General features: G+C 45.1%; 1 protein-coding gene across 1 annotated transcript in view; it reads left to right on the forward strand.

The window, feature by feature from the left end:
• Positions 1-858: 858 nt before the first annotated feature.
• The window catches only part of LOC126291809 (UDP-glucosyltransferase 2-like), an 88,552-nt gene continuing 67,788 nt past the window's right edge, over positions 859-21,622 (forward strand). The window contains exons 1-2 of the mRNA XM_049985505.1: positions 859-926; positions 9,746-10,580. Of these exons, the coding sequence (XP_049841462.1) occupies positions 9,747-10,580 (834 nt within the window). The 5' untranslated portion in view covers positions 859-926; position 9,746. The remainder of the gene's footprint in view (positions 927-9,745; positions 10,581-21,622) is intronic.

Raw genomic sequence — 21,622 nt, forward strand, 5'->3', positions numbered from 1 at the left:
ATTTCGTATTGGAGGGCAGCGTGGAGGGTAAAAATCGTAGAGGGAGACCAAGAGATGAATACACTAAGCAGATTCAGAAGGATGTAGGTTGCAGTAGGTATTGGGAGATGAAGAAGCTTGCACAGGATAGAGTGGCATGGAGAGCTGCATCAAACCAGTCTCAGGACTGAAGACCACAACAACAGCAACAACAATGGTGGCCGAGCAACTGGCTCGTCACAATACGCCAGTCACTGCTCTAGATGAATTGCGGTATCAGGTTGAAGCTGCATGGGCAGCTGTATCTGTACACACCATCCAAGCTCTGTTGACCCAATGCCCAGGCGTATCAAGGCCGTTATTACGGCCAGAAGTGGTTGTTCTCGGTACTGACTTCTCAGGATCTATGCACCCAAATTGCGTGAAAATGTAGTCACATGTCAGTTCTAGTATAATATATTTGTCCAATGAATACCCGTTTATCATCTGCATTTCTTCTTGGTGTGGCAGTTTTAATGGCCAATAGTGTATCTTGAAACATGTAAGTCAGAGGAAGTGGTAAGAGATTTGAACGTTTGTGCGACGTCTACGTTTAATGAGCGGTAGAAAAACGGATAATCGGGTATTTCGAAAACCTGTAAACTTGAACGGTTTCAACAGTCAGATAAAACCAGACGATGTAACCGAAACCGCTTGTTTCAGCGATTACCGTCATCCCGACCACAGCAGAACGTCTGCCTCGGGCCTGTGGTGACCCTCTCGCCATGAGCAGTGAGCCCCTCTCTGCCCCCAGCATCGGCGGCTCGTTCCGTTAATGCCCTGACAAGGTCAGACCACTTGTCCCTATTCGGACGGCGGAGGCGGAGGCGGTGATGGCGGCGCAGTCTGGCCACACCAACGGCAACGACGAGACGAGGGACTGCAGCCAACTCTCAGCAGCTAACAAGGTACCGCTCGTTACTCTTATGGTGGCAGGCGTGGCGCTACTGTTTTCATTTACAGCAGCGCCTACACTGGGCTTTCTTTAGCCTACTACTCTCACCTGTTTCTTTTTCATTACACTATCAGTCTTCTGATTGGTTTCATGTCTTCCATCACGACTTACCCTCTTGTCCCATTTCATCCCAGGGTAGCTATTACACACTTTTGCATCAACTATCTCTTAGCTGAATTCTCTAGAGATTTCAACACCTATTGAATCCACCTAAGGCCATGCAAAGAAAACTCCCACATGCATTGCCGCATGTCAGTTGTCATATCACTGCAGTTATGGACTGTGCAGCTGATCCCGGCGGAGGTTCGAGTGCTCCACCGGGCATGGGTGTTTGTGTTTATCCTTACGATAGTTTAGGTTAAGTAGTGGGTAAGCTTAGGGACTGATGACCTTAGCAGTTAAGTCCCATAAGATTTCACACACACGCAGAGTTTTCATATCACAATACACCTTCGTCTTGTTAGTATTATCACCTAATTCGTTGTTCGCCGATTTGAACACTATGTCTACATTTCTTACATCATCAGTCTGCCTAATTTTTCCCTGCTGTTCCCACTGTGTCCGCAGCTCGTGGTCGTGCGGTAGCGTTCTTGCTTCCCACGCCCGGGTTCCCGGGTTCCATTCCCGGCGGAGTCAGGGATTTTCTCTGCCTCCTGATGACTGGGTGTTATGTGATGTCCTTAGGTTGGTTAGGTTTAAGTAGTTTAAGTTCTAGGGGACTGATGACCATAGATGTTAAGTCCCATAGTGCTCAGAACCATTTGAGTTCTCACTGTCCATGTCAGTTACTTATTTGCTGAATTAGTTTCAGGTAGCGTGGACGACGTGTAAAACTAATTTTGGTGCTGTGAAATAAGTTATTGTACTACATATCAAGTCTGTGAGTTACGCAAACATATGTGTTTTATATAAACAAAACATATTTAACATCTTTGTGCCATGGTCAGTTGTTGTTGTCTTCAGTCCTGAGACTGGTTTGATGCAGCTCTCCACGCTACTCTATCCTGTGCAAGCTTCTTCATATTCCAGTACTTACTGCAACCAACATCCTTCTGAATCTGCTTAGTGTATTCATCTCTTGGTCACCCTCTACGATTTTACCCTCCACACTACCCTCCAATACGAAATTGCTGATCCCTTGATGCCTCAGAACATGTCCTACCAACCGATCCCTTCTTCTGGTCAAGTTGTGCCACAAACTTCTCTTCTCCGCAATCCGATTCAGTACTTCCTCATTAGTTATGTGATCTACCCATCTAATCTTCAGCATTCTTCTGTAGTACCACATTTCGAAAGCTTCTATTCTCTTCTTGTCCAAACTATTTATCATCCAAGTTTCACTTCCATACATGGCTACACTCCATACAAATACTTTTAGAAACTACTTCCTGACAGTTAAATCTATACTCGGTGTTAACAAATTTCTCTTCTTCAGAAACGCTTTCCTTGCCATTGCCAGTCTATATTTTATATCCTCTCTACTTCGACAATCATTAGTTATTTTGCTCCCCAAATAGCAAAACCCCTTTACTACTTTAAGTGTCTCATTTCCTAATCTAATTCCCTCTGCATCACCCGACTTAATTCGACCACATTCCATTATCCTCGTTTTGCTTTTGTTGATGTTCATCTTATATCCTCCTTTCAAGACACTGTCCATTCCGTTCAACTGTTCTTCCAAGTCCTTTACTGTCTCTGATAGAATTACAATGTCATCGGCGAACCTCATAGTTTTTATTTCTTCTCCATGGATTTTAATACCTACTCCGAATTTTTCTTTTGTTTCCTTTACTGCTTGCACATTATACAGTGAGTATTCTTTATTTAGTTCTGTAAAATGTAAACATGTTTTAAGTAATAATTATGCAAGCAATTCGCTCAAAAAACCGTTATCGTTTGTTGTTGTCATTAACTTTTTTGTTTACATTTTTGGGTTCAGTAGTACCGTCTGCACATTATAGCAGTTTGATAACATGTCTCCGGCAATTAATTAATTTTACCAGGAGTTTGGTAGGCAAGCTAACAAACCACTTTACCTATAAACATAATTTTGTTGTACAAACATAATTCGCTGCACTATTTTGTAAAGAAATTGAAGAAATGTATGATCAAATAAAAGAAATTATTCAGATAGTGAAGTGTGACGAAAATTTAATAGTCATGGGTCACTGGAATTCGGTAGTAGGAAATGGGAGAGAAGGAAACGTAGTAGGTGTATACGGACTGGTGCAAAGAAATGAAAGAGGAAGCCGCCCGGTAGAATTTTGCACCGAGCACAACTTAATCATAACTAACACTTGGTTCAAGAACCATAAAAGAAGGTTGTATACATGGAAGAAGCCTGGAGATACTGACAGGTTTCAGATAGATTATATAATGATACGACAGAAATTTAGGAACCAGGTTTTAAATTGTAAGACATTTCCAGGGGCAGATGTGGACTCTGACCACAATCTATTGGTAGATTAAAAATGAAGAAACTGCAAAAAGGTGGGAATTTAAGGAGATGGGACCTGGATAAACTAAAAGAACCAGAGGTTGTATAGAGTTACAACGAGAGCATAAGGGAGCAATTCGCAGCAATGGGGGAAAGAAAGACAATAGAAGAAGAATGAGTAACTTTGAGGGATGAAGTAGTGAAGGCAGCAGAGGGTCAAGTAGGTAAAAAGACGAGGGATAGTAGAAATCCTTGGGTAACAGAAGAAATATTGAATTTAATTGATAAAAGGAGAAAAAATAAAAATGCAGTAAATGAAGCAGGCAAAAAGCAATACAAACGACTCAAAAATGAGATCGACAGGATGTGCAAAATGCAGGGATGGCTAGAGGACAAATGTAAGGTTGTAGAGGCTTATCTCACTAGGGGTAAGATAGATACGGCCTACAGGAAAATTAAAGAGACATTTGGAGAAAAGAGGACCACTTGTATGAATATTAAGAGCTCAGATGGAAACCCAGTTCTAAGCAAAGAAGGGAAAGCAGAAAGGTGGAAGGAGTATATAGAGGGTCTATACAAGCGCGATGTACTTGAGGACAATATTATGGAAATGGAAGAGGATGTAGATGAAAATGAAACGGGAGATACGATACTGCTTGAAGAGTTTGACAGAGCACTAAAAGACCTGAGTCGAAACAAGGCCCAGGAGTAGACAACATTCCATTGGAACTACTGACGGCCTTGGGAGAGCCATTCCTGACAAAACTCTACCATCTGGTGAGCAAGATGTATGGGACAGGCGAAGTGCCCTCAGACTTCAAGAAGAATATAATAATTACAATCCCAAAGAAAGCAGGTGTTGACAGATGTGAAAATTACCGAAGTATCAATTTAATAAGTCACAGCTGAAAAATACTAACGCGAATTCTTTACAGACGAATGGAAAAACTAGTAGAAGCCGACCTTGGGGAAGATCAGTTTGGATTCCGTAGAAATGTTGGAACACATGAGGCAATACTGACCATACGACTTACCTTAGAAGCTATATTAAGGAAGGGCAAACCTATGTTTCTAGCATTTGTAGACTTAGAGAAAGCTTTTGACAATGTTGACTGGAATAATCTTTTGCAAATTATGAAGGTGGCAGGGGTAAAATACAGGGAGCGAAAGGCTATTTACAATTTGTACAGAAACCAGATGGAAGTTATAAGACTCGAGGGACATGAAAGGGAAGCAGTGGTTGGGAAGGGAGTGAGACAGGTTTGTAGTCTCTCCCCGATGTTATTCAATCTGTATACTGAGCAAGCAGTGAAGGAAACAAAGGAAAAATTAGGAGTAGGTATTAAGGTCCATGGAGAAGAAATAAAAACTTTGAGGTCCGCCGATGACATTGTAATCCTGTCAGAGACAGTAAAGGACTTGGAAGAGCAGTTGAACGGAATGGATAGTGTTACTTGAAAGGAGGATATAAGATGATCATCAACAAAAGCAAAACGAGGATAATGGAATGTAGTCGAATTAACTCTGGTGATGCTGAGGGAATTAGATTAGGAAATGAGACACTTAAAGTAGTAAAGGAGTTTTGCTATTTGGGGAGCAAAATAAGTGATGATGGCCAAAGTAGGGAGGATATAAAATGTAGACTGGCAATGGCAAGGAAAGCGTTTCTCAAGAAGAGAAATTTGTTAACATCGAGTATAGATTTAAGTGTCAGGAAGTCATTTCTGAAAGTATTTTGTATGGAGTGTAGCCATGTATGGAAGTGAATCATGGATGATAAATAGTTTGGACAAGAAGAGAATAGAAGCTTTCGAAAGAAGAATGCTGAAGATTAGATGGGTAGATCACATAACTAATGAGGAAGTATTGAATCGGATTGCTGAGAAGAGAAGTTTGTGGCACAACTTGACCAGAAGAAGGGATCGGTTGGTAGGACATGTTCTGAGGCATCAAGGGATCAGCAATTTCGTATTGGAGGGCAGCGTGGAGGGTGAAAATCGTAGAGGAAGACCAAGAGATGAATACACTAAGCAGATTCAGAAGGATGTAGGTTGCAGTAGGTACTGGGAGATGAAGAAGCTTGTACAGGATAGAGTAGCATGGAGAGCTGCATCAAACCAGTCTCAGGACTGAAGACCACAACAACAAACAACAAAATTTTGTGATTACTTAGAATTATTTCCCATTATCAGTTGTATGCCTACGGCGTCAACAGCCCACTTTACTTACATTTGGCCGGCCGCGGTGGTCTCGCGGTTCTAGGCACGCAGTACGGAACCGTGCGACTGCTACGGTCGCAGTTTCGAATCCTGCCTCGGGCATGGTTGTGTGTGATGTCCTTAGGTTAGTTAGGTTTAAGTAGTTCTAAGTTCTAGGGGACTGATGACCACAGCAGTTGAGTCCCATAGTGCTCAGAGCCATTTTTACTTACATTTGCGAAGTCACGTGCAGCTCATTAACCTGAAACAAATGACGTCTCACATTCTGGTTGCCTATTTGCTGGGACAGGTCAATCCAGCCTGGCGAAATCAGCGACCTCACAGTGGTGGGGATTTCCAACAGCCAATCACAGCCTAGTATGCTGTCAACAATTAAAGTGAAACAATCAAAGACATAAATAAATAAATGCTTCTGAGATAATTACTGCTTCTCACCACATCTGAAGTACTTTGTTACGTGTGTGTCGTGATGCAGATATTGAACATGACTAGCAAGCTGTCAAACAAGAAAATAATGCAGTACTGGATCATCTGTGAAGAGTTTCATTGCGAGTGTCTAAAGGTTGTGATTAGGGCTGTTGACAAAATGTCGTTACATCGATGTTTTCTAAGAAAAGGTGTCGATATATACTGGTGATATTTTCTTCAAAGATATACCGATATGTCAGTATTGAAATGGCAATATCGAGTGCGGATACTTTTATTTTATATTATATTTAATCGCAATTTTCGATAAGTATCTGAAGTCGTTCTTTTGTAGTAGAACATAATCTTAGTTTCACTGTGTAAAGGAGTCTTACTACTTTTTAGATTTCACCACTTGCTGTCTTTGTCTTTGACTGTGTGAAACAAAGAACAAAGATGGCACAAGGGAGAAGTCCGTTTGCAACTGGTGGTGGCGGGGGGGGGGGGGGGGGGGGGGGGGCGATATGAATTCAATAACAAGATATCCAATAAGAAGAATTAGCACAGCAGTTGCCTTAAAAAATAGTTTCTAACGCAACTTGTGTGGTATTTCTTTACATCTGCATTCTTCAAAAACTGTTGCTGAAAATAATGATGAAAAATCTAAATGACAAGATCGGTCTTTGTGGTGGGTGGAGACGTGTGAGGGGAAATGCTGACGTAATCGGCGCTCTGCTCTACCGACAGAAACCGCAACGCTTAACTTAACCACGCAAAGAAATGAAATGATCGTATGGCGTTGTTGGCCGGGAGCCTCCCCCCCCCCCCCCTAATTTTTACACTACAACTGCTACGTCGCTGGCGTTGGCGGAAATGAAAAAACAGGGAAGTCGACATGAAGTGTTCCAGACAAGTTCGATATGTGACGAACCCGAATGACTGACCCATCGGACACCTTTTGTTGTGCCATTTACAGTTGACACGCTGCTAGCTTGTTGATGTACAGAATATCTAATAATAAATTAATACGTAAATAAACAGCTCTAAAACTGGCAGTATATTTACAATGTATTTGTCCAGTACGTCTATATTTTTTTCGACGATATATCGATGTAAATATAAATTTGTTCGGTACATCGAGGATGGATAATGATATTTTTGTAAAATATCGGTATATCGGATTACAGATATTTTGAAAAATATCAACAATCCTCTCGTGATACTGTAAGGCATGTAGAAATTAGTAGTAATTATTGTATTCTACGGAATCCTTTCACAAAGAAAAGTACTTGTGATGTGTCCAGAGAGATTACACCTATGAATGTTCCAGCAGGAAGAGAACATCGTATCTTGGTGTTCTGGGTGTGGCATATCACAGACTGCTTACTGACAATGCAGTGTAGTCAAGCGTGAAGCTACCATTGTCAAACATTCTGGTACTTTGTTTTACACGTTTCACATCTGTACCTGTTGATAATTTCCGTCACATTTACCATGGATACCTTCTGGGCAACAGCTTTGCTGCTCTCTGACTGGTTACATTCTGTGACTCATCATCATCATCTCTTGCAGGTACCACAGCTATATCCATCGATAACATCCTACTGTTTCACGATGTGGAAGCCAACAGTATGAGCTTGCTCCTCTGTCTAGTAGGAACATGTGAGTCTGCCAATTTCCTGTGCCTAGTGAACACCATTTTTTGCAGACACTATATCTGCATCCATTCATAATACCTTTCAGGAAGTGGAAGACTAAATCTGAGCTTTGCCCATACTGGCCCACTTTTTAGTGGGGCTCTGTGTGTCTAAAAAGAAAGTACGTATAATGAGCACCACATCTCGCAGCCACTAACGTCCTACTGTTTCGCAAGGTGAAAGTATACAGTCTCGTTCCTTTGTCGGCTGCATCACTGTAAGACCTCCAAGAAACTAGATGTGAAGAGTATATAATCACCCCATATTCATGCATCTGCAATGCTCTTCTATTTCCTGATGTAGTATAGGAGAATCCAGGTTCCAACAGTAATAACAATTATGATGGGACTCTGTGAGCCCAATAAACTCAGCTGGTTTATGAGAACTACAGTCATGCTCATAAACTAAGAATAATGCTGATACATTGTGAAACAACGCTCTGGTGGGCGGTTTACAGGTATAAATCACCTCAGGGTATGACCATGGGGTCGTCGCACGGTGGCGTTGGCAGCAGTCCACATATGCAGAGGTGTGTTGGTGCATGTAAGAGTATGGTGTAGCCAATAAGTGTGCAGACTTTTTCAGACGTGCTATGATGACTGTGTGATGGAAATGGCTCAAAGAACACATATTGATGACGTTATGAGGAGCAGAATACTAGGACTTCTGGAAGCTGGTCAAGCACAGCAGGTCGTAGCATGGGACCTCCGTGTGTCACAAAGTGTGACCTCAAGATTATGGCAACGATTCCAGCAGACAGGAAACGTGTCCAGTCACTACAGTACGGGACGTCCACACTGTACAACACCAAAAGAAGACCGATATTTCACCATCAGTGCCCGCAGACGGCCATGGAGCACTGCAGGTAGCCTTACTGTAGCCACTGGAACAGTTGTCTTCAGACACACAGTCTACAGACGGCTGAACAGACATGGTTTATTCGCCTGGGGTGCATTCCACTGACCCCTAGTCACAGGAGAGCCCGAAAAGCCTGGTGTCAGGAACACAGTACATGGTCATTGGAACAGTGGTCCCAGGTTATGTTCAACGACGAATGCAGGTATAGTCTGAACAGTGATTCTCGCCTCGTTTTCATCTGGCTTGACCTGGAACCAGATGCCAATCCCTTAATGTCCTTGAAAGAGGCCTGTATGAAGGTCGTGGTTTGATGGTGTGGGGTGGGATTATGATTGGTGCACGTATACATCCGCCTGTCTTTGATGGAGGAACAATAACCGGTTAGGTGTATCGGGATGTCATTTTGCACCAGTATTCTGCCTTTTCAGTGGTGAAGCGGCTCCCACCTACCTCCTGATGGATGATAACGCACGGCGCCACTGAGCTGCCATCGTGGAGGAGTACTTTGAAACAAGATATCAGGCGAACAGAGTGGCCTGCCTGTTCTCCAGACCTAAACCCCATCCGTCACATCTGGGATGCTCTCGGTCGACGTATCACTGCAAGTCTTCAAACCCCTAGGACACTTCAGGAGCTCCGACAGGCACTGGTTCAAGAATGGTAGGCTGATACCCCAGTAGCTGGTCGAACACCTGATCCAGAGTATGCCAACCCGTTGTGCTGCCTGTGTACGTGTGCATGGTGATCATATCCTGTTTGATGTCGGGGTACATGCGCAGGAAACAGTGACGTTTTGTAGCACATGAGTTTCGGGACGGTTTTCTCAACTTATCACCAATACAACGGACTTACAGATCTGTGTCGTGTATGTTCCCAATGCTATGCCTATGCTATTAGCGCCAGTTTTCTGTAGTACCACGTTGTGTGGCACCACATTCTGCAATTATCCTTAATTTATGAGCATGAGTGTACTTCTCACAGCCATGAGATTTTTTTAGTACTTGATGATGCTCTATTGTTTCAGAATGCTGGTGAGTGCATTTCGAAAGCTTGACAATCTAATTCCTTGACTGACGGGCCTCTGTGAACATGTACTTCGTAATCATCCCTAAATGCTACCATACATCTATCAGTTGATGATGTCCTACTGTTTCAGGATGAGGAGGGCTACAGTGTGGGCATCGGCAGTACTGGTCCTGTGCCTGGCGGGCCTCTGTGAGTCGGCCAGGATTCTCTGCCTGATGAGCACCGTCTCCCACAGCCACCACATCTTCAACCGGGCCCTCACGCTCGAGCTCGCCAAACGCGGTCACCAGGTGACTGTGTTCGCTCCAGACCGGGAGAAGAAACCCGTTCCCAACCTCCGGGAGATCCTCGTAGAAGGGGCATACGAGGCTGCACATGAAGATTTCGACTACGAGACCTTCGCTGAAATGAGTGAGATGGACATGGTTGGCGAAATTTTCGGCTGGGGTGTAACCACTTGCCGTCACACCTTAAAGTCGAAAGGTGCCCGACACCTGCTAGAACTGGCGAAGAAAGAAGCTTTCGACCTCGTCATCAACGAATACGGCCTACAGGAATGCCTGCTGGGATTCATCAGCAAATTCGGCAACCCTCCAGTGATCGGAATCGCAGCCTACCCCAGTCCTCCATGGGCAAATGAGGTGGTGGGGAACTTCCAGAACCCGTCCTATGTGAACACTTACATTTTGCCTTTGACCGACCACATGACATTCACGCAGAGGATGCAAAACTTTCTGCTCGATAACTATGCGTCTCTCTACCGCCGGTTTTTGTACATGCCGAAGCAGGATGAGCTCAGCAGGAAGTTTTTCGGTGACTCTACGCCGCTGCCCAGCGAGGTCGAGAAGAACGTCAGCTTCGTGATGGTCAACACCCACTTCAGCACGGACTACCCCAAGCCGCTGGTGCCAGCCATCATAGAGATCGGCGGGCTGCAAGCGAAACCTCCACAGCCGCTACCCAAGGTAAGCTGAACCTTGTCACAGTTTACTTCTCCAATTTATGAATGCTTGTATATGTTACATCTGTAACATCCGTCTTTTTGACAATGTCAGTCCCTCATATGCTTAGTTACGATTGTTGCGGCCTTACAAGTAACGCTAAGTCTACATCATTGGTGCCTCAGCTCACATTCGGTCTAATAGCTATAATCACAGTTGACCTACCTATCATGTCAACATAATCGCAACATGAAACTTTTTATGCGTTATCTGCAAACTGCATCTTGGCATGGACAGGATACTTTCAACGCACACAACTCCATTCCTGCTCTAACAGTGTGGCTAAATACAACTCAAAAATATTATTGGTATATATCATGTATGCAGGATTGTCTCAGGTGACTGTTAACATAGGAGGGTTATGTAGGGATTTTACTAAAAAGGATCAGGTAGTGATTGCGTGTGGGGCTGGTAATAGTATTGATAGGGATGGGGAGTATGACATAGATGGTCACCTGGAAAAGATAGCCACTCAGACTGGCAACACGAATGTGCATTTCGTGGGACTGTTTCAGCGTCACGATCGGCATCATCTCAAAACAGCCGTCAGGCGTAATAACAAGAGACTTGGGGGTGCGCTGATGACAGAAGGCATGAGTCACATTTCAGTGGTGTCGGTGGAGTCTATCAGCAGGACGGGTTTCACTAGACACGGCCTGCACCTCAACAGGTATGGAAAGGGGAGGTTGGCAAAGCTTATAGGTGACAGCATAGGTAGGGGTGGTGGGATCACTCATGGGAAAATTCAGGTAGTTGTGGGTGTTAGAGCTGTACCTTTTTTGGATTGAAGTCAGCTGATACGTATTTCTGCTTAAGGTAAGTCTCTCTAACAAGGAAACCACTTTCGACAAAGCTTAGGTATCCGATTAATGAGGGAATTAGCATATTTCATCAAAATATACAAGGTATTAGAGATAAAGTTAGTGAACTGCTTATAGATGTTGACTCTGAAATTATTGATATATCTGAACACTTCTTAAATAAGGAGATAATCAGAGGCTTCCTTTACCAGGATACAGGTTGGCTGGCAGCTTTTCGAGGAGCTCTTTGCGGTGTGGGGGAGTAGCCATGTATGTGAAAATCGGCATCCCATTTGAGTCAATTGATATTTCAAGGTACTGCATTGAAAAGGTGTTAGAATGTTGTGCAGGTGTGGTTAAATTTAACGGAGGTAAACTTCTAAGTGTTGTTATTTATAGATCCCCAGACTCCGATTTCACAACATTTTTGCTAAAGCTTGAGGACGTTCTTGGTTCACTTTATAGGAAATACAAAAAGTTAGTTACATGTGATGACTTCAATATTAATTGTATAAATGATTGTGCAAGGAAAAGGATGATGATAGACCTCCTTAATTCATATAATCTTATGCAAACCGTATTCTTTCCAACGAGAGTGCAAGGGAACAGTAGAACAACCATAAATATTTTTGTTCATTCCTCATTACTAGAACGGCATTCAGTTAGCAAAAAGGTGAATAGCCTTTCAGATCATGATGCACAAATTTTAAGTCTAAAAGATTTTTGTGCTGCAATACATGTTAAATATAGTTACCAACTTTTTAGGAAATCTGATCTAGTTGCCGTAGAGGCTTTTGTAAACCTTATCAAGGGACAAGAGTGGCAAGATCGTGCGCTTTGAAAGTTGCTTTCCGTTAGAACGTTCAAAACAGGGTAGTTGCACAAACAGGCAGCCTGGGTGGCTGACTAAAGGGCTAGGAATATCTTGTAGAATATCTAAGTCTCAGGATAAAATTGAAATCATATGGTCAGTCGTAAAGGAATTGGCTGGTCTGTAGAGACAGGTCGAGGATATAGAATCAGTGCGTAGTGGGAATGTCTGTGATACTGATAAGTCGCATATATGTACACTACTTAATAATCACTTTCTGAATATAGCAGATGAACTAAATAGAAACCTAGTCCCAACAGGGAATCATATTACGCTCGAAGAGAAAAGTGTACCGAGACTTTTGCCTCAAATGCTCCTCCATGATACTGACAAGAAGGGGACTGAATTAATAGCATCTAACATCTACACTCCTGGAAATTGAAATAAGAACACCGTGAATTCATTGTCCCAGGAAGGGGAAACTTTATTGACACATTCCTGGGGTCAGATACATCACATGATCACACTGACAGAACCACAGGCACATAGACACAGGCAACAGAGCATGCACAATGTCGGCACTAGTACAGTGTATATCCACCTTTCGCAGCAATGCAGGCTGCTATTCTCCCATGGAGACGATCGTAGAGATGCTGGATGTAGTCCTGTGGAACGGCTTGCCATGCCATTTCCACCTGGCGCCTCAGTTGGACCAGCGTTCGTCCTGGACGTGCAGACCGCGTGAGACGACGCTTCATCCAGTCCCAAACATGCTCAATGGGGGACAGATCCGGAGATCTTGCTGGCCAGGGTAGTTGACTTACACCTTCTAGAGCACGTTGGGTGGCACGAGATACATGCGGACGTGCATTGTCCTGTTGGAACAGCAAGCTCGCTTGCCGGTCTAGGAATGGTAGAACGATGGGTTCGATGACGGTTTGGATGTACCATGCACTATTCAGTGTCCCCTGGACGATCACCAGAAGTGTACGGCCAGTGTAGGAGATCGCTCCCCACACCATGATGCCGGGTGTTGGCCCTGTGTGCCTCGGTCGTATGCAGTCCTGATTGTGGCGCTCACCTGCACGGCGCCAAACACGCATACGACCATCATTGGCACCAAGGCAGAAGCGACTCTCATCGCTGAGGACGACACGTCTCCATTCGTCCCTCCATTCACGCCTGTCGCGACACCACTGGAGGCGGGCTGCACGATGTTGGGGCGTTAGCGGAAGAAGGCCTAACGGTGTGCGGGACCGTAGCCCAGCTTCATGGAGACGGTTGCGAATGGTCCTCGCCGATACCCCAGGAGCAACAGTGTCCCTAATTTGCTGGGAAGTGGCGGTGTGGTCCCCTACGGCACTGCGTAGGATCGTACGGTCTTGGCGTGCATCCGTGCGTCGCTGCGGTCCGGTCCCATGTCGACGAGCACGTGCACCTTCCGCCGACCACTGGCGACAACATCGATGTACTGTGGAGACCTCACGCCCCACGTGTTGAGCAATTCGGCGGTACGTCCACCCGGCCTCCCGCATGCCCACTATACGCCCTCGCTCAAAGTCCGTCAACTGCACATACGGTTCACGTCCACGCTGTCGCGGCATGATACCAGTGTTAAAGACTGCGATGGAGCTCCGTATGCCACGGCAAACTGGCTGACACTGACGGCGGCTGTGCACAAATGCTGCGCAGCTAGCGCCATTCGACAGCCAACACCGCGGTTCCTGGTGTGTCCGCTGTGCCGTGCGCGTGATCATTGCTTGTACAGCCATCTCGCAGTGTCCGGAGTAAGTATGGTGGGTCTGACACACCGGTGTCGATGTGTTCTTTTTTCCATTTCCAGGAGCGTAGTATCTAGCAGAATACTGAAGTATTGTTCCATGTATGTTAGCCCAGTACTTAGCCATATCTGTAACTTTTCCTTTAGGAGTAGTCGGTTTCCTGACCGATTAAAGTACTCGGTAGTGAAGCCACTTTATAAAAAGAGAGACAGGAATAATGTTGACAATTATAGACCTATTTCTATGCTAAAGTTATCGAGTGGGTTGTATATACAAGGTTCCTGGTGCATTTAAATTCACTAATTTGCTGTCAAATGTACAGTTTGGTTTTAGAAATGGCTTAACAACTGAAAATGCTACAGTCTCTTTTCTCTGTGAGGTTTTGGACGGATTAAATAAAAGGTTGCGAACGTTAGGTGTTTTCTTTGATTTAACGAAGGTTTTTGACTGTGTTGACCACAAAATATTACTGCAGAAGTTGGACCATTATGGAGTAAGTGGAGTAGCTTACAATTGGTTCGCCTCTTACTTTAAGAACAGAAAGCAGATGGTAGTTCTCCGCAATATTGAGAGTGGTAGTGATGTTCAGTCCTAATGGGCACTGTTAAATGGGGCGTTCCCCAAGGGTCGGTGCTGGGGCCACTGCTGTTTCTTATTTATAAAAATGATATGCCTTCTAGTATTACAGGTGATTCAAAAATATTTCGGTTTGCTGATGACACCAGCTTGGTAGTGAAGGATGTTGTGTGTAATATTGAAACATTATCAAATAATGTAGTTCATGAAATAAGTTCGTGGGTTGTGGAAAATAATTTGATGTTAAATCACAGTAAGACTCAGTTTTTACAGTTTCTAACTCACAACTCAACAAGAACTTATATTTTAATCAGACAGGATGGGCATATTATAAGCGAGACGGAACAGTTCAAGTTCCTAGGCGATCGGATAGATAGTAAGCTGTTGTGGAAAGCCCATGTTCAGGATCTTGTTCAGAAACTAAATGCCGCTTTATTTACCATTAGAACACTATCTGAAATAAGTGACGTTTCAACACGAAAAGTAGACCGCATATTTTCATACGCTTATGTCATATGGTATTATTTTTTGGAGTAATTCTTCTGATTCAAAAAGGGCATTTTTGGCTCAAAAACGGGCTGTTCGAGCTATATGTGGTGTAAGTTCGAGAACCTCTTGTCGACCCCTATTCAATAGTCTGGGAATTCTGACATTGCCCTCACAGTATATATTTTCTTTAATATCGTTTGTTGTTAGCAATATTAGCCTATTCCCAAGAGTTAGCAGCTTTCACTCAGATAATACTAGGCAGAAATCAAATCTGCATGTGGAATGCACTTCCTTGGCTCTTGTGCAGAAAGGAGTGCAGTATTGTGCTGCATCCATTTTCCATAAGTTACCACAAGAACTCAAAAATCTTAGCAGTAGCCCAAACACTTTTAAGTCCAAACTGAAGAGTTTCCTCATGGCTCACTCCTTCTATTCTGTCGAGGAGCTCCTGGAAGAGCTACAAAATTAAGCAAATTCCAGTGTTACATTCTTGATTTTCTTTATTTAAACAAACGACTTGTCGCCTGAATATGTTTCTTATATTTCTTTTATCTGTTTCTACAATCTACAACTGAATATATTTCTTATATTTCATTTTATCTGCTTCTACAATCGTGTTATAATTTCATGTATTGACTCGTTCCATGACCATGGAGACTTCTCCTTAATGTGGTCTCACGGAACAATAAATAAATAAACACTTTCATCGTTTCCAGAAAAGCCGGCCAGAGTGGCCATGCGGTTCTAGGCGCTACAGTCTGGAGCCGAGCGACCTCTACGCTCGCAGGTTCGAATCCTGCCTCGGGCATGGATGTGTGTGATGTCCTTAGGTTAGTTAGGTTTAATTAGTTCTAAGCGACTGACGACCTCAGTAGTTAAATCGCATAGTGCTCAGAGCCATTTGAAACATTTTTCCACAAAATATATCTGGCGCAATAATAGAAAAAAGCAGTTTTCCCAGGTATATATAAAAAATACAGAAATAAGAATTTATACAGTGAAAGAATTGACACTGGAAATAAAGATAAGCTACGGAGTTCGGCAGGGCTGTAGTATGTCACCAACAGTGTCCAACGTCTGCATCAGCAAATTTGTCAGGGAATGAATGGAGGACAGTACACCTCAATGTATAACGACAGGGACAGATAAATATCTATAATGTCTGTATACACACTGAAACAACGAATGAAAATTTGCAACTAAAGCTGGGATTCGAAACCGAGTCTCCTGCTCACTACGCAGATGCCTCAACCATTACGCCACCATGGCACAATGGCTTTGCACAGCTGCGCAGACTATCCTAGCACACTTCAGAATCCTTCAAATGGCTCTGAGCACTATGGGACTTAACATCTATGGTCCTCAGACCAGGCCAGCGGTCTAACCGACATTTCATTTTCAGTCCCATAGAACTTAGAACTACTTAAATAAATATAACTAACCTAAAGACCTCACACAACAGCCAGTCATCACGAGGCAGAGAAAATCCCTGACCCCGCCGGGAATGGAACCCGGGAACCCGGGCGTGGGAAGCGAGAACGCTACCGCTCGACCACGAGCTGCAGACCCTTGCACACTTCCCCCCCCCCTCCCCCCCCCCCCCCAATCGGAGCCTCATTGATGCGCCAGCCCACTTGGTATTCCCCCTAAACTCGTACATCATTGCAGAGGCTCCCCAACTGTATTGGAATAGCACGTCAGCATCGAACGAAGTAGGGTATCCTGCCAGAAAGCCAGGCACAGGTGCTTTGATCAAATGAAACTATACGTTCCAAGAGATCTTTTAAAGTCTCAAACATCGATCACGTATGGACGTATTGAGCCGTGCGTGGCTCGTGTTCCCTCCATCACGTATTTTACACCGCGCAACGTACTTCCACCTCACTACGCTAGTTCAAATTGCTACTGTCACTGATTTTCTGCTTTGCCTGACCGTGACCGGCACTAGCAGCGCGTATCGATATATACCCTCTCGTAGTATCTTTGCTGGACTGCCATTACTTTCCGGACGTTGTGGGTCGTAAGCCAGTTCAGGTCGCAAGTTCGGGTCTCGAGTTCAGGTCTGCCAGTCAGCTGGAACGCGTCTGGAGCGCAGTCCGGACCTGCCAGTCGGGGAGTTGCAACGCGACACTAGTGCAGTCGGGTTGGAGCAGTAGTGAAGTCTGCGTCGACATGGCTCGCCCGATCATTGCCGCCGCGCTTCACTTGAGCCGGGCCACGGTCTTGGTGGATCGTCGGTCGGTCGTCCTACCGGACGACGCGATTTGGCTCGCTGATCGTTCATGTGTCGGCCGTGTGTGTGTGTGTGTGTGTGTGTGTGTGTGTGTGTTTGTGTGTGTGTGTGCATCGACTCCCGATTTGTCTTCGTGCGCCTTTAGTTACTGTTGGGTATCGTCCACGTTGTCGTGCAAGTGTTTGTCAGGTAGTGTGTGTGTGTAGTTGCGGTTATTTCCAGGGACGACTTGTTTTAGATATTGTCGGCATTCTGAGGGGAGTCGGTCGGTTGCTGCGGACCAGGGGAGTTACCTCCACGCGGTGCAGTCGGCTGGGTCTGCTGGCGGTCCCTGCGCGGTGTCGGAGCATGTGTGGAGCTGTCAAATGGCTACGAGTTTCGTGCTTCACCGACCCACGACGTCAACGTTGAATAGGGATTTCCACTGACCAAGCCACGTCTATTCGTGTGGTTCGTTTCGGTTGTTCGCTGTTGTCGAGGTTTTCCTGTGAGCAACACTGTTTCTATTGCTGAAATATAGCCGGCCCGCGGTGCAATTAACTATGTTGGTTGACTGCAATTCGAGTGCACCAGCGAAATTTTCTGACTTGTGGCCGTTAGGGTTCCGACGGATCAAGTGCAGACCGACTTCCCTGGAGGCTTCTGAGTGCCGTTTTCTTTATTGTCCTTCTCACTGGTGTTTAATTGCCTGTTTATAATCTATCATAGATAAAGATTTAAAATGTCTTGTTTTTACTGGACTTCATGTATTTTTTGAATTTTGGAAAATCAGTAGTTTGCCTTAAGCCGCTTAAAACCTTATTCTTGAAATTACCCTTTAAGCAAAAACATTGCAGCCTTCTGCCTTAAAAGTTTATGGTAATATATTTTGAAAATTTCAAATTTAATTGTGGCCCTCAGCCGCTTGTATTGCACCTTGCATATGTTTGTTGTATCTGTCTTTGCCTTAAGACTTTCCAGCCTGGATGTGATACCATGTATGTTTTAATTATTTTATTTCCTATTTTAACTGCATTTTTATTTTGTTGATTTTTAAGATTTCTTGTTTGGAGGCCTTCAGTCGTAAAATAATTGCCTTTTGGAAACTCGTAGTTGTAAAGGTTCGGATATGTGCCGTTTTGGTTTAAAGGTGTTATTAAATTACAGTAAATTACAATTTTGAGTGAACCTGACCGACACCTTATTTGGCCCTTTCCACAATCCTAATCACCTGTTCTGCCCTGCAGATTTAGTGGGTGTATCGCGTATGTATACAGACAGAAGCGACGGATAAAAGCTTGTACTAGTGCTGAGATTCGAACTCAGGCCCCGTGTTCACTACGCAGATGCACTACGCCACCCTGTCACAGTGGCTTTGGACAATTCGACGTACTACCCTAGCATGCCTCCCCTCTCAATCCAAATCCGAATTCACGCCTCCGCGCACTCAAACGGCATTGCGGAGGCTCTCACACTTGAGCAAATCCATTGTACTAGGGTGATGTAGTGGTAAGTGCAACTGCCTAGAGAGCAGGTGACACGCGTTCCAATCCTGGCCCTGCTACAAATTTACATTCGTCTCTTCAGTCTGCATATACAGGGTGAGTCACCTAACGTTACCGCTGGATATACACTCCTGGAAATGGAAAAAAGAACACATTGACACCGGTGTGTCAGACCCACCATACTTGCTCCGGACACTGCGAGAGGGCTGTACAAGCAATGATCACACGCACAGCACAGCGGACACACCAGGAACCGCGGTGTTGGCCGTCGAATGGCGCATTTGTGCACCGCCGCCGTCAGTGTCAGCCAGTTTGAGTTTGCCGTGGCATACGGAGCTCCAGCGCAGTCTTTAACACTGGTAGCACGCCGCGACAGCGTGGACGTGAACCGTATGTGCAGTTGACGGACTTTGAGCGAGGGCGTATAGTGGGCATGCGGGAGGCCGGGTGGTCGTACAGCCGAACTGCTCAACACGTGGGGCGTGAGGTCTCCACAGTACATCGATGTTGTCGCCAGTGGTCGGCGGAAGGTGCACGTGCCCGTCGGCCTGGGACCGGACCGCAGCGACGCACGGATGCACGCCAAGACCGTAGGATCCTACGCAGTGCCGTAGGGGACCGTACCGCCACTTCCCAGCAAATTAGGGACACTGTTGCTCCTGGGGTATCGGCGAGGACCATTCGCAACCGTCTCCATGAAGCTGGGCAACGGTCCAGCACACCGTTAGGCCGTCTTCCGCTCACGCCCCAACATCGTGTAGCCCGCCTCCAGTGGTGTCGCGACAGGCGTGAATAGAGGGACGAATGGAGACGTGTCGTCTTCAGCGATGAGAGTCGCTTCTGCCTTGGTGCCAATGATGGTCGTATGCGTGTTTGGCGCCGTGCAGGTGAGCGCCACAATCAGGACTGCGTACGACCGAGGCACACAGGGCCAACACCCGGCATCATGGTGTGGGGAGCGATCTCCTACACTGGCCGTACACCTCTGGTGATCGTCGAGGGGATACTGAATAGTGCACGGTACATCCAAACCGTCATCTAACCCATCGTTCTACCATTCCTAGACCGGCAAGGGAACTTGCTGTTTCAACAGGACAATGCACGTCCGCATGTATCTCGTGCCACCCAACGTGCTCTAGAAGGTGTAAGTCAACTACCCTGGCCAGCAAGATCTCCGGATCTGTCCCCCATTGAGCATGTTTGGGACTGGATGAAGCGTCGTCTCAGGCGGTCTGCACGTCCAGCACGAACGCTGGTCCAACTGAGGCGCCAGATGGAAATGGCATGGCAAGCCGTTCCACAGGACTACATCCAGCATCTCTACGATCGTCTCCATGGGAGAATAGCAGCCTGCATTGCAGCGAAAGGTGGATATACGCTGTACTAGTGCCGACATTGTGCATGCTCTGTTGCCTGTGTCTATGTGCCTGTGGTTCCGTCAGTGTGATCATGTGATGTATCTGACCCCAGGAATGTGTCAATAAAGTTTCCCCTTCCTGGGACAATGAATTCCCGGTGTTCTTATTTCAATTTCCAGGAGTGTATTTCGTAAACCACATCAAATACTGACGGACCGATTCCACAGACAGAAAGTGAGGAGAGGGGCTAGTGTAATTGTTTAATACAAACCATACAAAAATGCACGGAAGTATGTTTTCTAACACAAACCTACGTTTTTTAAAAAATGGAACCACGTTAGTTTTGTTAGCACATCTGAACATATAAACAAATACGTAATCAGTGCCGTTTGTTGCGCTGTAAAATGTTAATTACATCCGGAAACATTGTAACCTAAAATTGAGACTTGAGTACCACTCCTAAGCTGTTCGATCGTGTGTATCGGAGAGCACTGCAACATATATCGCGTTTCCACAGAATGATCTGCCAACGTTGCTCGAAAATGTCGCACATTCCGCAATTAACACTAGGCTGACCCTTGACAGGATATTCGACGGACGTTTCATAGGACGTGGAGGACGCATAAATTGGCCAGCCCGTTCTCCTGATCTTACACCTCTGGACATCTTTCTGTGGGGTACGTTAAAGTGTAATGTGTACCGTGATATGCCTACAATCCTAGAGGGTATGAAACTACGAATTGTGGCAGCCTGTGACGACATTACACCAGGTGTACTGCGGCGTGTACGACATTCATTACGCCAGAGATTGCAATTGCGTGCAGCAATTGAATATCTATTGGCCTGACATGTCGGGACACACTCTATTTCACTCCGAAATTTAAAACGGAAACCACGTATGTACGTGTACCTCACCCCTCATGGTAATGTACATGTGCGTCAGTGAAAAAGACCAACAAAAAGGTGTTAGCATGTGAAAGTACTGTGCTGTTCCAGTCTCTTCTGTACCTAAGGTCCATCACCGTTCCCTTTCGATCCCTACGTAATTTGGTGCTCTCCGATACACACGATCGAACAGCGGAGGAGTGGTACTCAAGCGTCAACTTTAGGTTACAATATCTCCGGATGTGATTAACATTTTACAATGCAACAAACGGCACTGATTACGTATTTGTTTATATGTTCAGATGAGCTAACAAAACTAACGTGGTTCCATTTTTTAAAAAACGTAGGTTTGTGTTAGAAAACATACTTCCGTGCATTTTTGAATGGTTTGTATTAAACAAGTACACTAGCCCCTCTCCTCGCGTTCGGTCTGTGGAATCGGTACGTCAGTATTTGATGTGGTTTACGAAATATATCCAGCGGTAACGTTAGGTGACTCACCCTGTATACACCTTAGATGTTTGAGCCTGAAAACGTTTCTGGCGCCATATGGTTTCATTTCTTTAGATATATAGCTGATGCTTTTTCC

The sequence above is a fragment of the Schistocerca gregaria genome, chromosome 9, assembly GCF_023897955.1.
Source record: "Schistocerca gregaria isolate iqSchGreg1 chromosome 9, iqSchGreg1.2, whole genome shotgun sequence".
Lineage (NCBI taxonomy): Eukaryota > Metazoa > Arthropoda > Insecta > Orthoptera > Acrididae > Schistocerca > Schistocerca gregaria.